General features: G+C 47.8%; 1 protein-coding gene across 1 annotated transcript in view; it reads right to left on the reverse strand.

The window, feature by feature from the left end:
- Positions 1-23,426, reverse strand: part of pkd1a (polycystic kidney disease 1a) — a gene marked incomplete at its 5' end in the record, with an annotated part of 103,056 nt that overhangs the window by 55,164 nt on the left and 24,466 nt on the right. Inside the window, 12 exons of the mRNA XM_055651913.1 lie at positions 1,194-1,389; positions 4,476-4,728; positions 5,182-5,344; positions 5,748-6,347; positions 7,934-8,111; positions 8,727-8,879; positions 10,049-10,208; positions 11,975-12,188; positions 13,381-13,657; positions 15,441-15,584; positions 16,454-16,591; positions 18,104-21,714. Of these exons, the coding sequence (XP_055507888.1) occupies positions 1,194-1,389; positions 4,476-4,728; positions 5,182-5,344; positions 5,748-6,347; positions 7,934-8,111; positions 8,727-8,879; positions 10,049-10,208; positions 11,975-12,188; positions 13,381-13,657; positions 15,441-15,584; positions 16,454-16,591; positions 18,104-21,714 (6,087 nt within the window). The remainder of the gene's footprint in view (positions 1-1,193; positions 1,390-4,475; positions 4,729-5,181; positions 5,345-5,747; positions 6,348-7,933; positions 8,112-8,726; positions 8,880-10,048; positions 10,209-11,974; positions 12,189-13,380; positions 13,658-15,440; positions 15,585-16,453; positions 16,592-18,103; positions 21,715-23,426) is intronic.

Here is a 23,426-nt window from a genome sequence, read left to right on the forward strand (position 1 = left end):
TCATCAACTCTTTGGTCGGCCTGAACCTTGGTGGCCTCCCAGCAGAGCGGGACTTCCGTCAGGGAATGTTGCCGACTAGCCCACTCCTGACTGCAGGAGTGCGTGCTGAGGGACGCACTGAAGCTCGGTGCAGCCAACACCAAGGCTCTGTTGGGAAGAACCACAGTATAGAGTCCTTCCGCTGTTGGGCATTGCGGGGCAGAGTCTGGTGGAGACACCCCTCAAACTGGGGAAGGAATATCACCCCAGGGGGCCACATGAGTGGCAAGGGTGCCAGTTATAATTATGGTTTTGGGGAACACTACCAAATATATCGCTAACGAATGTTTGTATAGCCGTGGAGATTGTCAGAGGAATTCGACACAGATCTTGTTTTGTATATCATTTTTATCGTGAATACAGTTTATTTTGATTTTTTTTAAGTTGGCTGATATTACGACGCAAACGGCCTCCATGCACAATAAACAGCACTGTGTTATTGTACAGTGACCTGTTAAACATCTTCATGCCAACGATAATAGTTCTGGACTTTTAAATGGCATGTTAATGGAGCTTAGTGCAAGTGTGGAGTGTGTTTAGCTTCACCGCAGACCCAGGGGGGGAAACCTCAATGTCTTTTCTTCGGAGGAGTTGCTGCCGCACAGCGCCAGAGACCTGGGTTCAATCCTGACCACGGGTGCTGTCTGTATGGAGTTTGTACAGTCTCCCTGTGACCACGTGGGTTTTCTCCGGGTGCTCCGGTTTCCACTCACATTCCAAAGACGTGCAGGTTTGTGGGCTAATTAGCTTCTGTAAATTGTCCCGAGTGTGTTGGATAGTGCCAGTGCACGGGTGATCGCTGGTCGGCATACACTCAGAGTCTCAAGAAGAGTCCCGACCCGAAACGTCCTGCATCCTTTTTCTCGAGATGCTGCCTGACCCGGCTACGTTACTCCAGCACTTTGTGTCTATCTATGGTCTAAACCAGCATCTGCAGTTCTTTGATTCTAACGTGGCATCATGTTATGCTTGGACATTGTGGGTGGAAGGGTCTGTCCCTGTGCTGCACTGTTCTATGTTCTATGTCCCCATTGTAACCAAAAATGCTCTGCCTTTGCATGGATTAGAGTTTCAAGATCCTTCTTAAAGTCCAGCACTACGGTTGTGCTAATTCAGACGGAGTGGATCACTGAGAGAACCACAACACCACTCACCTGAGCCTCGTCCCCAGCCCGTCTTCACCAAGATCTCGTATTTGTAAAATCCATCCTTTCCACAGAGAGGGATGATTCCCACCCGGCCAATGTCAATCCAATCCAACTTCCGCACAATGACCGTCGAGACGGCGTAGATGACAAAGCAGATGCCACAGGTAATGAGGACAATGTAGTTCCTAATGATGGACACAGACTGATGGGAATAATGGGAGGAGAGGGAGAAGGATGTGGAGGGAGAGGGAGAGGAAAGAGACGCATTGGGAGGGAGGGAGGGAGGGAGGGAGGGAGAGGGGGGAAAGAGAGAGAGAGGGAAAAGAGAGAGGCATTGGGAGAGGGGAAAAGAGAGAGAGAGAGATAGGGAGAGGAAAGAGAACGGCATTGGGACATTGGGGGAGAGGGAATGAGATAGAGTAGGAAGTGAGAGAGAGAGAGAGAGATAGAGAGAGAGGAAAGAGGTATTGGGAGAGAGGGAGGGAGAGAGGGGAAAGAGAGAGAGGGGAAAATGAAAGGCATAGGGAGAGAGGGAGGGAGTTTGAGAGAGAGAGGGGGAAGGGGAGAGAGAGGCATACAGAGGGATGAGAGAGAGAATGAGAAAGAGAGGGAAGGAGACACAGAGGGAGAGAGACAGAGAGGAAGAGAAAAGAGGGAAGGAGGGAGGGTGGGACGGGTTGAGAGAGAAAGAGGGATAGCAGGAGGGAGAGAAGGAAGGAGGGAGTGGGAGTGGGAGAGAAGACACAATTAAGACCATATCATTCATGAAACCGTACAAACAGAATTGGAAAAGTCTTTGAAATTTGTGTGAGGGGTCTTGAGCACATAAGCTAATAAACGGCAAAGAGTTTGGTCAGTGATTTCTGGAGAAGAAGGATGAGATGATCTGAGATCAGTTGCCCATTAGGCATCTCTTTGGTTGGCCTAGCGCTCAATACCATCTCACTAAACCCACATATTGTAGCTTCTGTGGTGTACTCCCTATTGCCTACAATGCAACTGAATTTTGGAACTAAAGCACAACACAGAATCACTGCATGGTCCATGTGACAAATGAGGAATATTGAATGAATCCATTGAATGATTTAAGCAAAGGCACAGCATGATAAAACACCCACTGCTACCTTATCAATCTTCTCTCCTTTGCCACAAGATATTAGCCTTGTAAACATTCCCCTGTCCTGTTTATTTACCCTATTTTTTTTAGACTTCTACAGACTGGAGATGTCTTCTCGAGTCTGAAGAAGCGTCCCAACCTGAAACATCGTCTGTCCATTCCTCCCCACCGATGCTACCTGACTTTGGGCTGCACGGTGGCGCAGTGGTAGAGTTGCTGCCTCACAGTGCCAGAGACCCGAGTTTGATTCTGACTATGGGTGCTGTCTGTATGGAGTTTATACGTTCTCCCTGTGACCTCGTGGGTTGTCCCCGGGTGCTCCGGTTTCCTCCCACACTCCCAACATGTACAGGTTTGTAGGTTAATTGGCTTTGGTAAAAATTGTAAATTGTCCTTAGTGTGTAGGATGGTACTAGTGTAAAGGGTGATCGCCGGTCAGGGAGGACTCGGTGTGCTGAAGGGTTTGTTTCTGTGTTGTATCTCCTAACGCCTAAAGACTAATGTCTAAAGGCCAGCAGTTTATTTTCCGCTCAAAATTCCAGCATCTACAGTCTTTGGTATCTGGTCAGGATTATAAGAGAGGGATGTAGAAACGCGGGACTGCAGATGCAAGTTCGCCAAAAAAAGACACAAAGTGCTGGAATAACTCAACGGGTCAGGCAACATCTCTAGAGAACATGGATAGATGACGCTTCGTTTCAGGACTGTTCTTCAGACTGATGTACTCAGTCCTTGTCATCTGAGCAATGGTAAGCTTGCTATACATAAATAATATAAAAATATGTAGCACTTCACATGTATCTTTCTACTAGTGCACAAGCATCTACTCACAAATGTATCTTTCTACGAAGCAGGATTTATCGACTTTTTGATTGAAAGATACAGCATGGAAACTGGCTCTTCGGCCCATTGAGTCCACGCCAACTATCGATCACCCGTTCACACTACTTCTATGTTATCTCACTTTTGCATCCACTAGCTACACACTTGGGGCAATGTACAGAGGGCCGATTTACCTACAAACCCGCACATCTTTGCGATGTTGGGAGAAAACCGGAGCATCTGAAGGGAACCCACGTGGTCACAGGGAGAACGTGCAAACTCCACACACACCGACAGCAGCCGAGGTTAGGATTGAACGGTGTGTCTGGGTGTAATCAAGGGGCCGGTTCGGAGGGGATCACAGGGGCATTCGCCCGTGTTAGCAGGTTGGTGAGAGTTAACGGTCTCTGGCTGCAGATGAACCAGGTAGGTAGAGGAAATGAGTCGTCTCACTGCACAGAAAAAGTTTAACACAACCTGCACAGCAGAAAGAAAAACAAGAGGCTTTAAATGGCAGACACATCATTTCCAGCCTCGGCCACCACATGGAAGCCATTTGCTATGGCTTACTGCACAAGACTGCTTCTGATTCTGCACCTCATTAAAACCAGGCGCCACAACTTCAAAAACACCTTCTATTTAAACAAACTTTGAGCCAATTCCCTCCAAACTGTTTAGTTTAGAGATACAGAGCAGAAACAGGCCCTTTGGCCCACCAGTTCCATGCCAACCAGCGATCACTCCTTGCACTAGCACTATCCTACACACTAGGGACAACTCACCATTTTTACTAAAGCCAATTAACCTGCAAACCTGTACGTCTTTGGAGTGTATGAGGAAACCGGAGCACACGGGAAAAAAACATGCGGTCACGGGGAGAACGTACAAACTCCGTACAGACAGCACCCGTAGTCAGGATCTATCTATCTATCTATCTATCTATCCCTCGCTCCCTCCCTCCCTCATCTAACATCTCGGAAACTGAATACTAAAGATGGGCAGATAGACACAAAGTGCTGGAGCAACTGAGCAAGTCAGGCAGTGCCTCTGGTGAAAAGGAACAGGTGAAGTTTCAGGTCAGAACCCTTCTTTGGAACTGAAGACCAACCTAATTTACTTCTTTATGCAGTACTGTTCTATGTTCTAAAAAGATGATTGGATTGCCCTGAGAGCTGGCATTAACTCCATGGGCTGAATGGCCTTATGAGTTTTGAAAAAATCTGTAACAAAGAGGACGGCCGCACAAAGAACGATGTGAAGCGATAGATGTTAGGGGACTGGAAGAGACTGATATAGAAAAGTCGTAGGCGTTACAGAGACGGTGTGCTCAGCAGCTTCTTGCTACTCACTGGGTTGATGAACACGACGGAGTTCGGGGGAACGAAGAGACTAGCCCCGAAGGCGGTCAGGTGCTGGGTCAGGCACACGGCCATGGTCGGAGTGGTGTCTTCCAACGGCAAGATCCCGTCCGTTTTCCAGCTCATTGCCGTCATATTGAAATACTGGCAAAGTGAAGTGTAGACACCGACTGATGCTTGCACCGGGCAAGATCTATAATAGTTTGTGATGTTCAAATAATAATCCTTTGTTGTGTCTTCTATACTGAAATTATAAATAGAGTTGACACAAATAATTACTGGGCTGGATTGCATGCATGGACACACACACACACACACACACACACGTAGTTTAGAGATACAGCATGGAAACAGGCCCTTTGGCCCACCAGCAATCACCCGCACGTTAGTTTTATCCCGCACACTAGGGATAATTTACAGCAGCTAATTAACTGACAGACCTGCACGTCTTTTGAGTGTGGTTCTTGATTAGAAAGGACGTCAAAGATTACAGGGAGAAGGCAGGAGAATGGGGATGAGAAGGAATGGTAGATCAGCCATGATTGAATGGCGGAGTGGACGATGGGACGAATCCTGCTTCTACACCATATGAAGGACTCAGGCTCACAATTATATCAGTTTCATGATCCACATTGCAAGTTACTGGGTGACTACTGATGGATCATGAGGGTAACATATATGGCGAAGGAGTGCTTACTCTGGGGACAAGAAGAAGGTGTACAGCTTGTGGTCCGATCCGCTCACTGATTCCAAATAGATCCTCTTCTTGGCTTTGAAGTTGTGCTCATTTGGCTTTGTCGAATTATGGAGGAGAACCTGGATGAAGGGCTCAGCATCCTTCACGTTGGAAGTTCCAGAATCTGTGTCAGAATTATCACAGAAACACCAGTTAATAACCAAGAACATATTAATGCGGCCTTGTCAATATCAATCCCTTGTGAATATCAACACCTTCTCAATATCAATCCCTTGCCATTGTTAATCCCTTGCCAATGACAATCCCTTGCCAATGACAATGCCTTGCCAATGACAATCACTTGCCAACGACAATGCCTTGGCAATGCCTTGTCAATTTCAATGCCATGTCAATTTTAATATCTTGTCAATTTCAATAGCCTCTGCAGTGTAACTAGCAGTCATGTTCTTAAAGAGACGGTCTGTTATAACCAAAATCTGGTGTTATAAGGAGGTCCATAATAACAAGGGTTTACTGTACATCTGATGCTCTCATCTATTGAAACAACTCAGTCGTGTGATACATACCGTTTAAGACTGTGTAGGTGACCTGTATATGGAGGCCAGCCCTTTTGTTTAAGTTGCCAGAGGTGATATTAACCATGACTGATTTCCGTGCGGCGATAACCGTTGTATTGACCGTGACGTTTCTCACTGCAGAGTTGGCTGACACCGTGACGGTGATGGCTTTCTCCGAGTCCAGGCTCTCGATTGGGATCTGCGACCCATTGTCCATCTTGAACTCGATGGAGGCCACCTTGCTGGAGATGGTGTAGTTCTTGATGTAGCCGTAGGGGAAGGGGTTGGAGTCCACCAGGAACATGACCTGGGTCACGTCGCTGATGTTGGAGAAGACGCTGTTGAACGACGGCGGGATGGAGAACTGGCAGCCTGATTTGTTGGTGAGGCAGAGCAAGTGTCCCGGGTCAGCCCGTTTACCCTGTGCCCGCATCCTAGCCCCCGATACACTCAAGGGCTCTTCGTTCAGAACACGGGTGCCCATCAGAATCTGCATTAACTTCATGGATAGATTATAAGCCTTGGTCGCCACCAGTTCAGGGTTACCTGCTAATGGCTGGTTGACCTTATTCATTACTGGAACCAACTGGTTAGTTATATCGATCAGACCTCAAACAGGTCCTGTAGAAGGCAAACAAACTGGTTCATGGTTTTTAGTTCAGTTATCCCTCAAACAGGTCCACACACACTGGGGACAATTTTGCAGAGGCCGATTTAAATGTTGTGACAGTACCTACCTCCTTGGGCAGCTCGTTCCATGTACCCATTACCCTTTGTGTCAAAATGTTGCACCTCAGGTTCCTTTAGACTTTAGAGATAGAACGCAGAAACAGGCTCTTCGGCCCACCGTGTCTGCGTCAACCCGCAATCAACCCATACACTAACACTATCCTACACACACTAGGTAGCAATGTTACAAAATTTTGAGATTTAAAAAATCAAGTCTGCACACACATCAGATGGGGACAATTTTGCAGAGGCCAATTTAAAAAGTTATGACAGTATACCGGAAATTACATCTTGTTCCTATTGGCAGCATTACAAAAAAGCTGTCCATGTAAACCCATTACCCTTTGTGTCAAAAGCGTTGCAAAGATTATTCCTCAGGTTCCTTTTTTATATCTACTTTAGAGATGGAAGGAATTTAGTGTTCAATTGCTGTAAATGAATGCCCATTTAAATCAGCGCAGAAACAGGCTCTTCGGCCCACCGTGTCTGCGTCAACCCGCAATCAACCCATACACTAACACTATCCTACACACACTAGGGACAATTTGCAATTTTATCAACAGCCAATTAACCTTTAATGAATCTCAAAGGCTTGCTTTATAAAACCCTTGGGCTGCGAGAGGTTGCGGAATGAAACAGTAATTTTAAAACTATTAGAACTATATTATCGAGGCCTATAAAACTAATAATACCTTTTGCGACCGGGTCTTGCAGCGATTTTTCGTTAATGATTTACTAGGCTGAACATGTGCGATTAGTACAGCCTAGTAAAAATTGCGTTTAAAAACCGCCCCCTCCAAACAGCGCCAAAATCGCCGACATGGCTGAGGGCAGATTCCTAATGACGATTCAGGTAGGTTTTGTAACATACCTACACTAGGGACAATTTGCAATTTTATCACAGCCAATTAACCTACGAATCTCAAAGGTCTCTGGTGTGTTGGAGGAAACCGGAGCACCCGGAGAAAACCCACGCGGTCACAGGGAGAACTTACAAGCTCCATGCAAACCCTGCAGTATCTTTCAATCAATCAGCCAAATTTGTCTTTACTGTGAAGGGAGTGGATGAGAATGTGGGATAACACAGAACTAATATGAAGGTGATTGATGGATTCGGTGGGCTGAAGGGCCTGTTTCCATGTGTAGGAAGGAAATGCAGATGCTGGTTTACACCAAAGATAGTCACAAAATGCTGGAGTAACTCAGCGGGTCAGGTAGCGTCTCTGGAGAATAGGAATAGGTGACATTTCGAGTTGAGACACTTCAGAATGAGAGACAGCGGAGCGGGAAACTGGAGATATGAAACGGTACAAAGAACAAATTAATGAGAGGTTGAAAAGAATAAATAAAAGCTAGCAGCGATGATCAAGGATAGGTGGAGCCCACAATGGTCCAGTGTTGACTGTGGAGAAGGTGGAGAAGGCTGTGAAGAAGGCCTGTTTCTACGCTGTGTCTTTACACTCAACTTAACCAAGCTGCTTGTTTCGGTTGCCACTTACCTACAGTGACAAGGATGTTATCCCCGATTAAGGTGGGCGTCATTTTCCCCTGTCCTGTTTCCTTCTGAAGGACAGTTATCATGTTGTCCAGGGCTGACAGGGTCTCCTTCTGACATTCAGCACAAACAAACTCACTGCTGATGACCTGGAAGAGAAGGGCAAGAGCAAGAATGAACGTGGAACACGGAACAGTTACAGCACAGGAACAGGCCCGACGGTCTACAATGTCCGTGTCGAACATGGTGCCGAGTTAAACTAATCTCCTCAGCCTGCACATGATCCACATCCCTCCATATTCATGTGCCTATCTAAAAGTTTCTTGAACACCACTATTGTATATATGCCTCCACCACCACCCCTGGCAGCGTGTTCCAGGCATCCACCACTCTCTATGTAAAAGACTGGCTCCTCACATTGGGACCGCACACTGGGGCAGCAGTAGAGTTGCTGCCTTACAGTATCAGAGACCTGGGTTCGATCCTGACTATGGGTGCTGTCAGCACGGAGAATGCACGTTCTCCCTGTGGCTGCGTTGGTTTTCTCCGCATGTTACAGTTTCCTCCCACATCCTAAAGACATACAGCCTTGCAGGTTAATTGGCTTCTCCAAAATTGTAAAATTAACCCTAGTGTGTAGGATAGTGTTAGTGTATGGGGATGGCTGTTCAGTGTGGACTCGATGGGCCGAAGGGCCTGTTTCTGAGCTGTATATCCGAGTTAAACTAAAACTAGTTTAACAAGGAGAACAGGGGAACCCTCACCGTGCACTGTGCCAGTGCGGCTGAGATCTGCTGAATGTCATCCACCGTGGTGACCTTGAGTGACGTCAGTGCCAATGTGATGTTGCTACGGATGTTAATCCTGCGGATGGTTTCATTTGCCGACTCCCTTCCATAGCTTTTGCTCCTCTCGTACTGTGGGGTAAGTTTGAAAGTAAGCAATTGGCAACACGTTGGTAAAGACCAGCTAACATGAGTTCATGTCACACCTTTCTCTTCGTCTCAACCAGGAAAAGATCATCAGCAAGTTATAATTTGCACAGTGGTGCTGCGGTAGAGTTGCTGCCTGACAGCGCCCAAGATCAAGGTTCAATCCCCACCTCGGGCACTGTCTGTGCAGAGTTTATACGTTCTCCCTGTGACCACGTGGGTTTTCTCCAGGTGCTCTGGTTTCCTCACACATTTCAAAAATGTGCCGGTTTGTAGATTAGTTGACTTCTGCAAATTGTCCAGGGTGTTGGATAGAACTAGTGTATAGGTGATCGTTGGTCAGTGCAGACATGGTGGGCTGAAGGGCCTGTTTCCATGCAGCATCTCTAAACTAAACTAAACTTAACTAAACTATATTAAACTAAACTAAACTGAATAGAAATAGCCCACGTACTGGACTTGATCAGTCTCAAGAAGTGTCCTGACCTGGAACTTCACCAACACATGTTCTTCTGAGATGCTACCTGACCCGCTGAGTTACTCCAGCACTCTGTGTCTTCTTTTACAAACAAGCATTTGCAGTTCCTTGTTTCTAAAGCCGCTGTACCACTTTGATGATTCTGTAAGGTTATGGACGATCCTTTACCTCTGCGACTTTTTCTTGCGGTTTATTACCTTAATATCCAAATGCCCAATAACTTATATAACTATACCATCACCTCCCATTTTCTAAACAATACTCTGACTGATAAAGGTCAATGGGCCGAAAGCTTTCTTGACCACATCTTATCTATTGTGACGCCATTTTCAAAGAACAATGTACCTGCATTCCCAGATCTTCTACTCTACAACACTGCCCAAAGCCATGCTGTTCACTGTATAGGTCCTACCCCCTGCTTTGCCTCCCCAAAAAACAACACCTCACACTTCACTCTAATAAACTCCAATAACCGTTTCTCAGCATACCTGCCCAAACGATCAAGATACTGCTGCAAATTTTTCTACCCTGATTCTAAGCAATAAATCACCCTCAGAGTCCCAGAGACAAAGGGGGTGGGTTGGAGGATCGCTGAAGGTGGAGAGAGGCCGGTGCAAAGACCAGAGAGGTGAAGGAACAGGCACCACAGAGTAGGGAGACTGTGAGATGAGCTTACTTCATTGAGCACGGTGACCAGGGCAAGGGCATACTCCACGGTGGGCTGGGGGTCCCCCTGCTTCAACAGCTCTTGCAGCTTGGTCTCGGTCTCCATCTTCATCCAGGCGGTGAGGCTGTGGAAGCCCTCGGGCGTGCTCGTGATGTTGATGACCACAGACCTGCGGGCAACCAGATTGAGATTGAGAACTGCAAAGCCGTACGCAGGAGAGGAAGGGTTTAACAAATGTACGCTGCCATTCAACATCTCATCCATTGTTCTCTGTAAATTAATTGTAAATTGTTCCTCGTGTATATAGCATAGTGCTGGTGTACGGGGTATTCGCTGGTCGGCACGCACTCGGTCGGCCAAAGGGCCTGTTTACACTCTGTATCTCTAAAGTCTAATAAACACAAAGTGCTGGAGTAACTCAGCAGGTCAGGCAGCATCTCTGGAGAAAGACGATACGTGACATTTCAGGTCGGGTGCCTTTTTCAAACTCATCTAGAAGGGTTCCCACTTTCGCACTCGAAATGTACGTCTTTGAAATATGGGAGGAATGATGCCTATCCTGTTTCTCCAGAGATGCTGCCTGATCCGCTGAGTTACTTCAGCACTCTGTGTCTATCTTTGGTATTATCCAGGATCTGCAGTGTTTCAACTTCCCTGTCAATCTTAACAGGGTGGCACAGTGGTGCAGTTGTATAGTTGCTGCCTTACAGCTTTTTCTTTGCTCAAGATTCCAGCACCTGCAGTTTCTTCTGTCTGAGTTTCTTTCACTTGATCTTGCCTTTTCCAAACATTCCCCTGACTGTTTTATTATTGCAACGCTCAGCTAAAGCTATATTAACCCATTTCCTGGCCCCAGGCAATCACTTTGCCAGCAGAACCCAGATCTTGGGCTATTTTTTTGTTTTGGAAAGCACCCTGCCTGCTTCTAGGAAAACTAAACCAAACTTTCAATACAAATTTGATTCAACAGTATTTGGAGCTTTAACCTTGTTGGTTAAAATTATTAAAGAAAGACAGCAAGAAATTGTCAAAATGGAAATACTTTCCCATTTATGAATCATACATCCCTAACTTCTGGTGTAGAGAATAACATGATTTTAAATCCCTTGGGATTTTCAGATTAAGTGAAAGTAAATACTGCAAACCAAACTATATACAACATGTGCACAAAGTGCAGGAGTAACTCAGTGGGTCAGGCTGCGTATCTGGAGAATATGGAGCTCTTCACAATCTGAAGTAGGGTCCTGACCCAAAATGTTGCTAAATCTGAAGAAGTGTCTGAACCCAAAATGTCACATATCCATGTTCTCCAGAGAAGCTGCCTGACCCGCTGTGATGTACCAAGGTACATTGAACAGCATTTTTGTTGCATGCTATCTAGTCAGTGAAAAGACTACACATGATTCCAATTATGCCATCCATTGTGTACAATTTAGTTTAATTTATTTTAGTTTAGTTTATAGCCATGTACACTGAGATTGTGAAAAGCTTAATGTGGTGTACTAAGCAGTCAGCAGAAAGACTATACATGATTACAATGTCCACAGTGTACAGATACAGGATGAAGGGAATACATTTTAGTACAAGATAAACTCCAGTAAAGTCCAATTAAAGATAGTCCAAGGGTCTCCAATGAGGTAAATAGCAGCCCAGGACTGGATAAAGGGAACAGGATCGCTATAGATAAAGGATGAAGGCAATAACATTCAGTGCAAGATAGTGCAAGTCCAGTAAAGTCCGATTAAAGGTCGTTTGCAAGTCTCCAATGAGGTAGATGGGAGGTCAGGACCACTCTAGTTGGTGAAAGGATGATTCAGTTGCCTGATAACAACTGGGAATATGGGAGAGGTAGGGTGCGGGGGGGGGGAACAGAAGTTTGAACTCGGAAGAACAATGAGAGAGTGTCACGTCCATGGAAAGCATAAAGTTCCTCACCGGTTCACAGCCACCACGGATGCCCCCAGCTGGTTCTGCACAGTGACAGCAAGGTAGGCGTTGAATTGGTTGGAGCTGAAGCCCGGGGGCAGGACGGCGCAGTATTCTGATCGGCTGCCCTTGTAGACGTAGAACTCGTCGCAGTGTTTCCCCCCGACACCACAGCGAGTTAGGATGAAGGTGTACACCAGAGGAACCCCAGCCGTCTCCCAGCCTACAAGAAGCCAGAGGAAAGTCAGTAAGATTATGGAGGAAGCATCACTCCGGTGACAATGCCTGCCTCAGTAATGGTGCGTACAATATCTCCTGGCATTTGAAGAAAGTTTGGAATATCTTAATATTATAATGCACTTTAATCTTTGTGTATGTTTAGTATAGTTTAATTTAGTTTAGTTTAGTTTTGTTTCATTTAGTATCGTTTAGGGATACAGCATGATGAAAGGCCCTTCGGCCCAACGAGTCCCTCCAATCAACAATCACCCTGTTCAATGTTATCCCACTTTCGCATCGTACACACTAGGGGCAATTTACACAAGCCATTTAACCTACAAATCCGTACGTCTTTGAAATATGGGAGGAATCCAGAGCACCCGGACGAAACCCACGTGGTCACAGGGAGAACCTACAAACTCCATACAGATGGCTCCCATAGTCAGGATTGAACCTGGGTCACTAGCACGGTAAAGCTACTGTGCCACTGTGCCGAGCCTAAGTTTTGTTTAGTTTAGTTTATTATTATTGCCATGTGCACTGAGGTCCAATGAAGAGAGCTTTTTTTTTTTCTGCTATCCAGTCAGCGGAAAGACCATACATGATTACCATCAAGCCATCCACAGTGCACAGATAAAGGAATAAGGTACAACATTTAGTGCCAGATAAAGTCCAGTAAAACCTGATTGAAGATAGGAAACAGGGGCAACCCCGGAGGAACCTTATTGTGTCACAGGGTAAATGTGCAAACTCCGCACAGACAGCACCCGAGGTCGGGAACGAACCTGGGTCTCTAGCGCTGTGAGGCAACAACTCTACCAGCTGTACCACTGCAACGCCTTTTTATAAACTCAGGAGAAATGCGCAAAAACAAATAATTGTTTACTCCACAACTCCCGCAGGGCACACAGAAATTGATCAGAACAATCAAAATCAGTCTCATTTTCACGCAGATTGCTAAGAAGTCTGCATAATCATATAGCTTACTATCATAACATTTTAGAGACATTTAGACAGGTATATGGATAGGACAGGTTTAGGGCAAAGCGCGGGCAGAGGGGACTAGTTAATATATAAGGGGCATGTTAGTTGGTGTGGGCAAGTTGGGCCGCAGAGCCTGTTTCCACACTGTATGACTACGATTCTATGACAAGGACTCCAAACACTCAACAAAAGCCAGTCTATGTGTGGCTTACCAGTACAGGTGAAGGTGACGCTAGTAGTCAAGGCGCTGATGTTTTCTGTCGGATAGATCTGGCAGCGTCCCCCAGAAGGGAGGTGAATGGGAGGGATGTATATTGAGGCAAATCCCATCTTGTCCATCAGTGGATCGGTGACGTTCAGGCTGAAGATGTAACCATCTCCATCCTCCAGGACTCCGTGTCTCAAGACCAAGTTCATCCCGTTGCTCCCGGTGGAAGTGGTGGCATTGTTTAAGGCAAGCACCTCCTTGTTGAAGTTCTCTACTTTCCACTGCCGGGACAAGGAAGCAAAGAGTGAATGGAACCAGGAGATGATGACATTCCAACACAGACTACAGCAAGCACAGCACAGTGGCGCAGCAATAGAGTTGCTGCCTTACAGCGCCAGAGACCCGGGTTCGATCCTGACTACGGGTGCTCTGTGTACGGAGTTTGTACGTTCCCCCCACGGCACGTAGGTTTTCTCCAGGTGCTCTGGTTTCCTCCAACACTCCAAAGATGCACAGATTTGTAGGTTAATTGGATTCTGTCAAATTGTAAATTGACCCTACTGTGTGTTGTATTGTGTCAGTGTGCGGGGATCGCTGGTCGGCGCGGGCTTGGTGGGCTGAAGGGCCAGTTTCTGTGCTGTATCTTTAAGCTAAACTAAGCTGGTTAGCACGTTTGCCTGATGTGGGTCTGTCTGCATTTGGGACAATGGATCATCAAGTCCATTGTACCCTGGTCTTTTTCACACAAAGGGTGGTGGGTCTATGGAACGAGTTGCCAGAGGAGGTAGTTGAGGCAGGTTTAATGCGGTTGAGACGGTTAAACTATCACAAAGTTTAAGAAACATTTAGACAAGTACATGGATATGACAGGTAGAGAGGGATATGGACCAAATGCAGGCAGGTAGGACTAGTGTAGATGGTGTCCATGCTGTAGGACTCGATGACTCTATGGTCACTCCCTCTTTTCCTCTCTCTAGGCAGGATAATGGTATTGAGAGGTAAAATCATCAAGCATGATTGAGGGTAGACAAAAATGCTGGAGAAACTCAGCGGGTGAGGCAGCATCTGTGGAGTGAAGTAATAGGTGACGTTTCGGGTCGAGACCCTTCTTCAGACTGATGTGGGGGTGGGGGGGGGCGGGAAGAAGAAAGGAAGTGGAGACAGTGGGCTGTGGGAGAGCTGGGAAGGGGAGGGGGAGGGGAAGGAGGGAGAAAGCAAGGACTACCTGAACTTGGAGAAGTCAATGTTCATACCGCTGGGGTGTAAACTACCCAAGCAAAATGTGAGGTGCTACTCCTCCAATTTGCGGTGGGACTCACTCTGGCCATGGAGGAGGTCTAGGACAGAAAGGTCGGATTCAGAATGGGAGGGGGGGAGAGTTGAAGTGCTGAGCCACCAGGAGATCAGGTAGTTAATGCAAACTGTGCGGAGGTGTTGAGCGAAGCGATCGCCAAGCCTGCCCTTGGTCTCACCGATGTAGAGCAGTTGACACCTAGATTGAATGTTGGCACAGACTAATGGCCGAATTCTGCTCCAATGTCTTACGGTCTTATGTGCAGGCACAGATTAGTGATCAACTCACTGAGGAACTGTGTAGAAAGGAACTGCAGATGCTGGTTTACACCGAAGATAGACACAAAATGCTGGAGTAATTCAGCGGATCAGGCAGCATCACTGGACTAGGTGACGTTTTGGGTCGAGACTCTTCTTCAGACTGAGAGTCAGAGGAGAAGGAAACTGGAGGTATGAAATGGTACAGAACAAATCGGAGTCGGCACGGATGACCAGGGAAAGCTAGAGCCCACAATGGTCCATTGTTGGCTGTGGAAGAGGTGATAACAAAGAGAAATAAACAGAGGTACATTTACGTCTAGATTCCCTCTGCCCTGACCCTCAGTCTAAAGAAGGGTCTTGACCCAAAACATCACCTATTCCTTTTCTTCAGTGATGCTGCCTGACCCGCTGAGTTACTCCAGCATTTTGTGTCTATCTTCACTGAAGAACGGGTGGGATGGTAAACAGAGAAAGATGAGTCCATTCCAAATCAGGAACCATTCCTCTTACCACATACTGAGGAGTGCCTTCGCAGTTGCTGCAGCTTCCCGCCAGATAGACGTACGAGCTTTTGCTCACTCCGTAGACGGCCTGGGCTTTGCAGGAGACACACTCTAGTGACACCAGTGGCGAACTGCCACCCTTCACCGAGATCTGGGAAATCAAACAAATAGGCCACCCACTTTAGACTTAGTTAGCAGCGAATGGATCAGTTTGCCTGAAGCTCATGTGGTTCTGGCTATCTACCCTATCTATGCCTCTAAATCTTATTGCAAGGCTACGCAGTGGTGCAGCAGTAGAGATGCTGCCTTCACACAGAGAGTGGTGAATCTCTGGAACTTTTTCACACAAAGAGTGGTGAATCCCTGGAACTCCCTGCCACAGAAGGTAGTTGAGGCCAGTTCATTGGCTATAGTTAAGAGGGAGTTAGATGTGGCCCTTGTGGCTAAGGGGATCAGGGGGTATGGAGAGAAGGCAGGTACGGGATACTGAGTTGGATGATCAGCCATGATCATATTGAATGGCAGTGCAGGCTCGAAGGGCCGAATGGCCTACTCCTGCACCTATTTTCTATGTTTCTATGTTTCTATGCCTTATAGCGGCAGAGACCCGGGATCGATCCTGACTACGGGTGCTATCTGTACAGAGTTTATACGTTCCCTCTTTTACCACTTGAGTTCTCTCCGGGTGCTCCGGTGTCCCCCCACACTCCAAAGACGTACTGGTTTGTCAGTTAATTGGCTTCGGTAATTGTAAAATTGTCCCTTCTGTGTAGGTTAGTGACAGTGTACGGGGTGACTGGTGGTCGGTGCGGACCCAGTGGGTCGAAGGACCTGTTTTTCTGCGTTGCATCTCTATCTCTAAAGAAGGCCAAACAGTTCCTCCACAAACTGCATCAACTCTTTGCTGAATAAGTCAGTCCATGATAGAACATGGAAACTTAATGACCACACTAGCAAGGTATCGGAGGAAGGAAACACCTTGACTTGATTAAGGCAGCGTGCGATGGTGTCTTTACTTACAAGCTGCTTGACAGATTGGGGTTCGCGGTTGGGTCGGCTAACGTTCAGGCGACACGTGTAGTTTGTGTTGTGTTTCAGCTCCTTCCTCGGAATAGAGAAGATGGCTCCGTTCCCAGATATTCCACAACCGGCTGGTCCCTGATGAAGAAAGGGTAAGTCTATTGATTTCAATAAGCCATCGCCATTTATAAGTACAGGTATGTCCAACACTTTACAATGGGGACACAAGAGCCTCCAGTTCCTGACCCTGGAGATCTGGACTCCAACCCTAGTTCGGTTCACTCTCCTTTCCCCTGGCTCACACAAGGGTTAATGAGTGAGCCAAACACTGGGCCAACATTCGGATCTCGGATCATGGGTTTTACTATATTCATAATTGTGGCAGCTCAGTGGCGCAGTGGGGAGAGACTGCATGGAGTTTTCCCTGTGACCGCGTAGGTTTCACCTGGACACTCCGGTTTCCTCCCACATCCTAAAGACGTGTGCGGGTCGATAGGTTAATTCTGCGGGGAAGGAAATAGCTCACACAAAACAAATAAGGAATATGTAATAAAAAGGAACTGCAGGTGCTGGTTTATCTGGAGAAAATGGATGGATGATGCTTCAGGTCTGGACCCTTCTTCCGACTTCTTCAGAAGAAGGGTCCCGACCTGAAGCATCAGCTATCTCGCTGACACATACTGTACCGTCGGGAAGATTAGTGGGAGGAAACAAATGGATGTTCCTACCAAAGTAGAATCACAAATTTATGATCAACCTAGTTCCAAATGATGACACAAAGTGCTGGAGTAACTCAATGGGTCATGCAGTATCTTTGGAGAAAGTGGAAGGGTGACATTTCGGGTCAGGACCCTTCCTCAGACCATTCAGAAAGGTTCCAAACAGAAGCGTTGGTGGTCTATTTGCTCCAGAGATGCTGCCTGATCCACTGAGTTACTCCAGCATTTTGTATAGACAAATAATAGGGAACACAATATGCTTTATAAAGTAATATAAATAAATAAAACAGTTTCGTAAGTTTCCACGGCAGTGAGAGACTTACTGTATGATATGCTCAGGCCTTCTTCAGAATTTGATCATATTGGATTGTTACCTTTACTCCACAATTATACCCCATCACAATCACTCTACTAACCCTGTTGCTAACCCTGTTGCAGCCCCATAGGTGTGTTTGAGTTTGAGGTCCCCACTCCAGTCATTGCATGAAATGGCCCGTGAGTGTCAACTAAGCCTCGGGAGCTGGAACATGAAGAACCTGTTGCAAGATCATCCAAATGGCCCATTGAGACAGTTGTTTAAAGTTTAGCGCATGGAAATAGGTTCTTCAGCCCACCGAGTTCGTGCCGACCATAGATCACCCGCTCCTACTAGTTCTATGTTATCCCACTCTCCCTACACACTAGGGGCAATTTACAGAGGCCAATTAACCTACAAGCCCGCACTTCTTTGGGATGTGAGAGGAAATCGGTGTATCCAGAGGAAACCCATGAGGTCAGAGGGAGAAGGTGCAAACTCCGCGCAGACAACACCCAAGGACAGTGTTGAACTTGGGTCTCTGGCTCTGTGAGGCAGTGGCTCTACCAGCTGCGCCACTGTGCCATGGTATAACTGAAATGATGTTTGTTGAAAAAAGTGATCAAAGTGCCTTACCAGACATGGGTATTTACACATCCACTTGTAATCGAGAGGTGTTTGCATCTGCAGGGGCTGGTCAGGGTCATAGGACCTGCTGCCATCCATCACAAGGTCCTGTATCGTTGACCATGACCGCAAGGTCCCACCGTCTATAATTGGGACCAGGGGACTGGGTATCACGTTGACAATGGATCTCACTGTCTTCAAGTACGAGGTCCCCTCAAACGAAATGGTAAACTGTACACAATAATGCCCGGTAGTTAATGATAGGTGGGGCAGTTGCAGTCGAGGTCTCTTCAAGTCCACGTTTCTTGGACGGACTTCATTTCCTTCTTGTAAAGAGAAGCAGCTTGAAGACTTGTATATCTCCCATTGGTACTCCACCTGATACTCAGCACATCCTCTGAGATCAATGTCCGCCTCCAAGTAATTAATCTGAGACCTCCTCATGGTCTCACTGAGAATCATGCTCATCTGTGGCGGGTCACATTTCAGCACTAAGACGGTAACCGTAGCCTGCGCCACGTAGAAGCTCACGTAGTTCGATGCGTTGACCTTCACCACGTAAACCCCCAGCCGCGAGTAAAAGTGGGACAGAACCGACGTGTTTGAATGATCTCGGGACCCGTCTCCGAACTTCCACAGAAAAGTCGCGTGGGTGAAGCTGGGCATCACGGAGAGACTCAGGTGGACCGTCTCGTTGACCACAGCGATGGGCGGTGACGCGGTTAGTCTAGCGGCTAAGATCAGGACCTGGACCAGGACCTGAGCAGAGACATTCTCACTCGAAACGTTGTTGGACGCCTTTAACAGGACGCTCAGCCAGCCTTGTACCTTGGGCGTGTAGGAAACGTTCTGCCCAGCGATGACATCCGAATGTTCACCCAACACGAAGTGCCACACATAGGACACCTGGAACCCACCGGACACCGCCGCCCAAAATGTTTTCATTACCCCGGCGGGAATGGCTTGCTGGTCACAACCCAAGAGCCTCAAACCCACCACTGGTTCTAACACTTGGATCTCCACATCCACGTGGCCACAGCTGACTCTGTTCACAGCCGTTAAGCTCACCCGGTATGTTCCGAGGAGTGTGAAATTGTACACGTACTCCGTGGTGTTGCGGAGCATGGTGAAAGTATCATTGATGCCCAGTTGGAAGGTGACATCGGTCCCGGCGGACAAGAGCACAGTGAAGAGCACGGTCTCGCCAGGCGCAACTGCCCACTTAGACACTAGGAGCTGTAGACCTTGAATTTCATCTTGGACAGAGACACTGATAGAGGTCACCTCCCAGCTCACGTCGTTGGAAGCGTTCAATCCGATAGGATACTCGCCGGCCAAGGGGAACGACTCATTTATAGCCTGCGTCCTCCCTCCTTCCATGGTCCAAGGTAGTGTCCACTGCCAGGAAACGTTGGTCCCTCTCAGCGCCAGTCCCTGGAAGGAAGTCGTGGCGTTGGTGGCCACATAGAGTTGAGCAACGATGTTCACACCGGTCACCGGCTCCTGGACACGGAGACTCAGGGTCGCTCGGCTAGAACTCAGCCTGTTGGCCGCCGTGACATTAACCCGCTTCACGCCGGGGGTCCGGAAGCTGTGCTGGATGTGGGGGAGGTGGGTGGGCACAACGATGGTGGGTTCCAGGGACCAGGTGTAGATCACCTCGGTTCCAGTGCCCAGGGAAGCAGTAATGATGGTCGTTGCGTTCACCGCCACTGGTTCAGGCGATGCTCTCAAGGCGATGTCGCCGATGGGCTCCAGCACAGCGACCATCTCACTGATGTTGAGGGTGCCCAGCAGGTTGCTGGCCTGGAGGACTATTTCGTAGGAACCTGCCTCCACAAAGTGAGCCTGGGAAGAGGTGGCGTTGGTGTGGAAGAAGACCGTGCCGGATTTACAGATGCTCCAGCTGTAGGAGATCTCAGTGCCAGAGCGACTGGTGGCTTGGAACCAGAGGGTTTGGTTGGCGAAGAGGCAGCAGTTCTGGGCCAGGTCACCGAGGACCATGACCAATCCCTCAATCTCCTCCAAGATGTGAACCTGAACGCTGGCCTGCGCAGTGCTCACCCCGTTCCCCGCTCGGACGGTAATGTTGAAGATGCCAGGGCTGTCAAAGGTGTGGTTCATGGCGGGAGGACCTTCCAATGTCTCACAGGCTTGGCAGAAGGTCCAGAGATAGTGGACGGAATCACCAGCCTGCAAGGTGGTTTGGAAGAGGATGGAGACGTTGACCGGTGCGACGTTGGTGTTGGCCGTGACTTCCAATCCCTGCAGGGGTGTCTTCACAATGACAGTCCGTTGCACCAACATCTCGCTCACCATGTTCTGCCCTTCTAGCTGGACCTGGAAGCTGCCAGCGGCAAGGAATGGCCTTGTAACTTCTGGCCCGGTCCCGTTACCACCGTCTCCGAAGTCCCAGGTGTAGTCCACGCCGTCCCCGTCGCTTACGGCCGTGAACATGTAGGGCTGGTCCAGCACCAGATTGTCCGGGAACCCGACGAACAACTGGATGTCCAGACCCGTTAACGGGGCTTGGACCTCCACCCAGACCTCCCCACCGGCCGAGGACACGTTGTTGAAGGCGGTGACGTTGACCCAATGCAACCCGGAGCTCCCAAAGGTGAAGTTTGCCTCCTTCCCGCGAAGTTGAGGGTCCAATCCAACACCAAAGTCCCACAGGTAGGTGTACTGTCCTTCAGGGAAAGCCTCGGCAGAGAACGTGCCTTCTTCACCCAACAGGATGAAGCTGTTGGTGGGGGTGACGACCACCTTACTGATTGCCGGCTGGACACACACATTGGAGTAATAGTTGACTTTGTTCACGATGCTGGACACCACCAAATACAGAGGGAAGTCTCCGCTGCTCGTGTAGTTGTGGCTGATGTCGGGCCGGCCACTGATGGTCTCGTTGGGCGAGCCGTCTCCAAAGTCCCAGAAGAACTCGTAGTTGGCGGAGTCGCCCGGGGTGTAGGCGGTGAAGTTGGTCTCGATCAGCTCCTGGACGCAGCCCGCCGGGTGGATCCTGCACACCTGGAGGACAAAGACCTCGACCAGCCGAGAGACGTTGGAAGAGCCCAGCGGGTTGGAGGCCACCGCGGTCACCGTGTAGTTGCCCACCGCTGAGTAGGTATAGTTCATAACCGAGGAGCTGGTGTTAGTGAGCGGGGTCCCGTCCCCCATATCGAAGGTCCACCGCACCCTGGTGCCCGTCCTCACCCAGGCTTTGACTATGGTCGGGGCGGACAGTTCTGTGGGACTGTTGTCCGTGAAGTCCACCTCAGATATCTCCTCCAACACCTCGACCACACAGTGAGCGGCGATGCTGCTAATAGCGTTGCTGGCACGTACGCTGACGTTGTATCTGCCGGCATTCCTGAAGGTGTGCGTGACCCTCCGCAGTGTCCCGTTCTGCTGGCTGGAGTTGTCTCCAAAGTTCCAGTGATAGGTGACACCCAGCACAGAAGGCACCAGGTTGGCGTCAAATTCAGCTTCCTTCCCAGCGGCAATAACGTTGCCACTCACGTTGATGGAGACATTACTCAGGCGACTGTAGACTTTCAGAGGAAGGAGCTGGCTGAGGTTATCGTGTTTATCTGATGCAGACACTGAGAGGTTGTATTCACCTGGGAAGGGAAGACATGGTTTCATTTAGTGGTTGGACTAAATACACCATATACATTTTTCCTCTCCATATCAAAACTGATCCATTTCCACCAGCCATTCATCTCCAATCTTGGCTCAGATTTTTGTCCTGCATTAGACATTGGTGAGGCCACATTTACTTGCACAAGATATTGGTGAGGTCACATTTATTTGTACAGGACATTGGTGAGGCAATATTTTGAATATTGTGTTCAGTTTTGGTCACTCGTGTTATAGGAAAGATGTTGCTAAGCTGGAAAGGGTGGAAAGAAGATTTACGAGGAAGTTGCCAGGAATTGAAGGCCTGAGCTACTAGGAGAGGTTGAGTAGGCACAGACTTTATTCTTTGGAGCGTAGGAGGATGAGGGGTGATCCTATAGAGGTGAATAAGATCATGAGAGGATTTGATTGGGTAAATGCTGTCTTTTACCCAGGAGTACGGGAATCAAAATCTAGAGGACATAGGTTATGGGAGGAAAGGGGGGAAAGGGGGGGAAAGATTTAATAGGAACCTGAGGGGCAACTTTTTTATACAAATGTGGTAGGTATATGGAACAAGTTGCTGGAAGAGGTAGTTAAACTATTATAACGTTTAAAACATTTAATAAACATAGACGGATAGGATAGGTTTCATGGGATATGGGCCAAACGCAGGCAGTTAGGACTTGTATAGTAGGGTCAGCTTGGGCAAGTTGGGCCGAAAGGCCTGTATACATGGTGTATGGCTCTATGACACTACACTGAGTTACTGTTACCAGCACATATTGTAAAATTATGAAAAGCATAGATAGGGTAGACTGTCCGAACCTTCTTCCCAGGATAGAAAAGTATCAAATACTGGAGGCCATAGTTTAAAGATGAAAGGGGCATTACAGAAAGAATGTGGAGGCTTTTGGAAAGGATTCAGAGGTGATACATAAGAATGATGCCTGGTTTATAGGATATTAACAACAGGGAAAGGTCCGACATTTTTGGATTCTTTTCCCTGGAATGCCGGAGATTGAGGGAGACCTAATCGTACTTAAAATTATGAGAGGCATAGATAGGATAGATAGTCAGAATCTATTTCTCAGGATGGAACAATCAAATACTAGAGGGCAGAGTTTTAAGGTGCGAGGGGCATTACAGGTGGGATGTGGAGGATTTGGAAAGGGTGCAGAGCTGGTTTATCAGAATGATGCCTAGAATAGGGGGCATTGCTACAGGGAGAGGTTGGACACTTGGATTGCATTCTCTGGAATGCTGTAGATAGAGGAGACCTGATAGAAGTATATAAAATCATGCATACATAGGGTAGATGGACAGAACTCTTTTCCGAGGATGAAAAATCAAATGCTAGAGGGCATCATTTTAAGATGAGTGCGGCAAAGTTTAAAGAAGATGTGCAGTGCAGGTTTTAATTTGGAGGATCTCATCTACTGTATCCATTGTTCAGGATGTGGGCTCATAAACATCGATGAGACCAAACGCAGACTGGGCGTTGTTTCACTGAGCACCTTCGTTCAGTCTGCCAGAATCTACCTGATCTCCCGGTTGCTAAACACTTTAAAGGGGCTGTCCCACTTTCACGACCTAATTCACGACCTTTTTTACTCGTGGACATTTTTCATCAGGCTAGAAAAACGCCCCGACCTACTTGATGCCACAAGTACCTACGACTAGCATCACAACCTCCTACTACCTACATACGACC

This window comes from Leucoraja erinacea, chromosome 20 (genome assembly GCF_028641065.1).
Source record: "Leucoraja erinacea ecotype New England chromosome 20, Leri_hhj_1, whole genome shotgun sequence".
Classification (NCBI taxonomy): Eukaryota; Metazoa; Chordata; class Chondrichthyes; order Rajiformes; family Rajidae; genus Leucoraja; species Leucoraja erinaceus.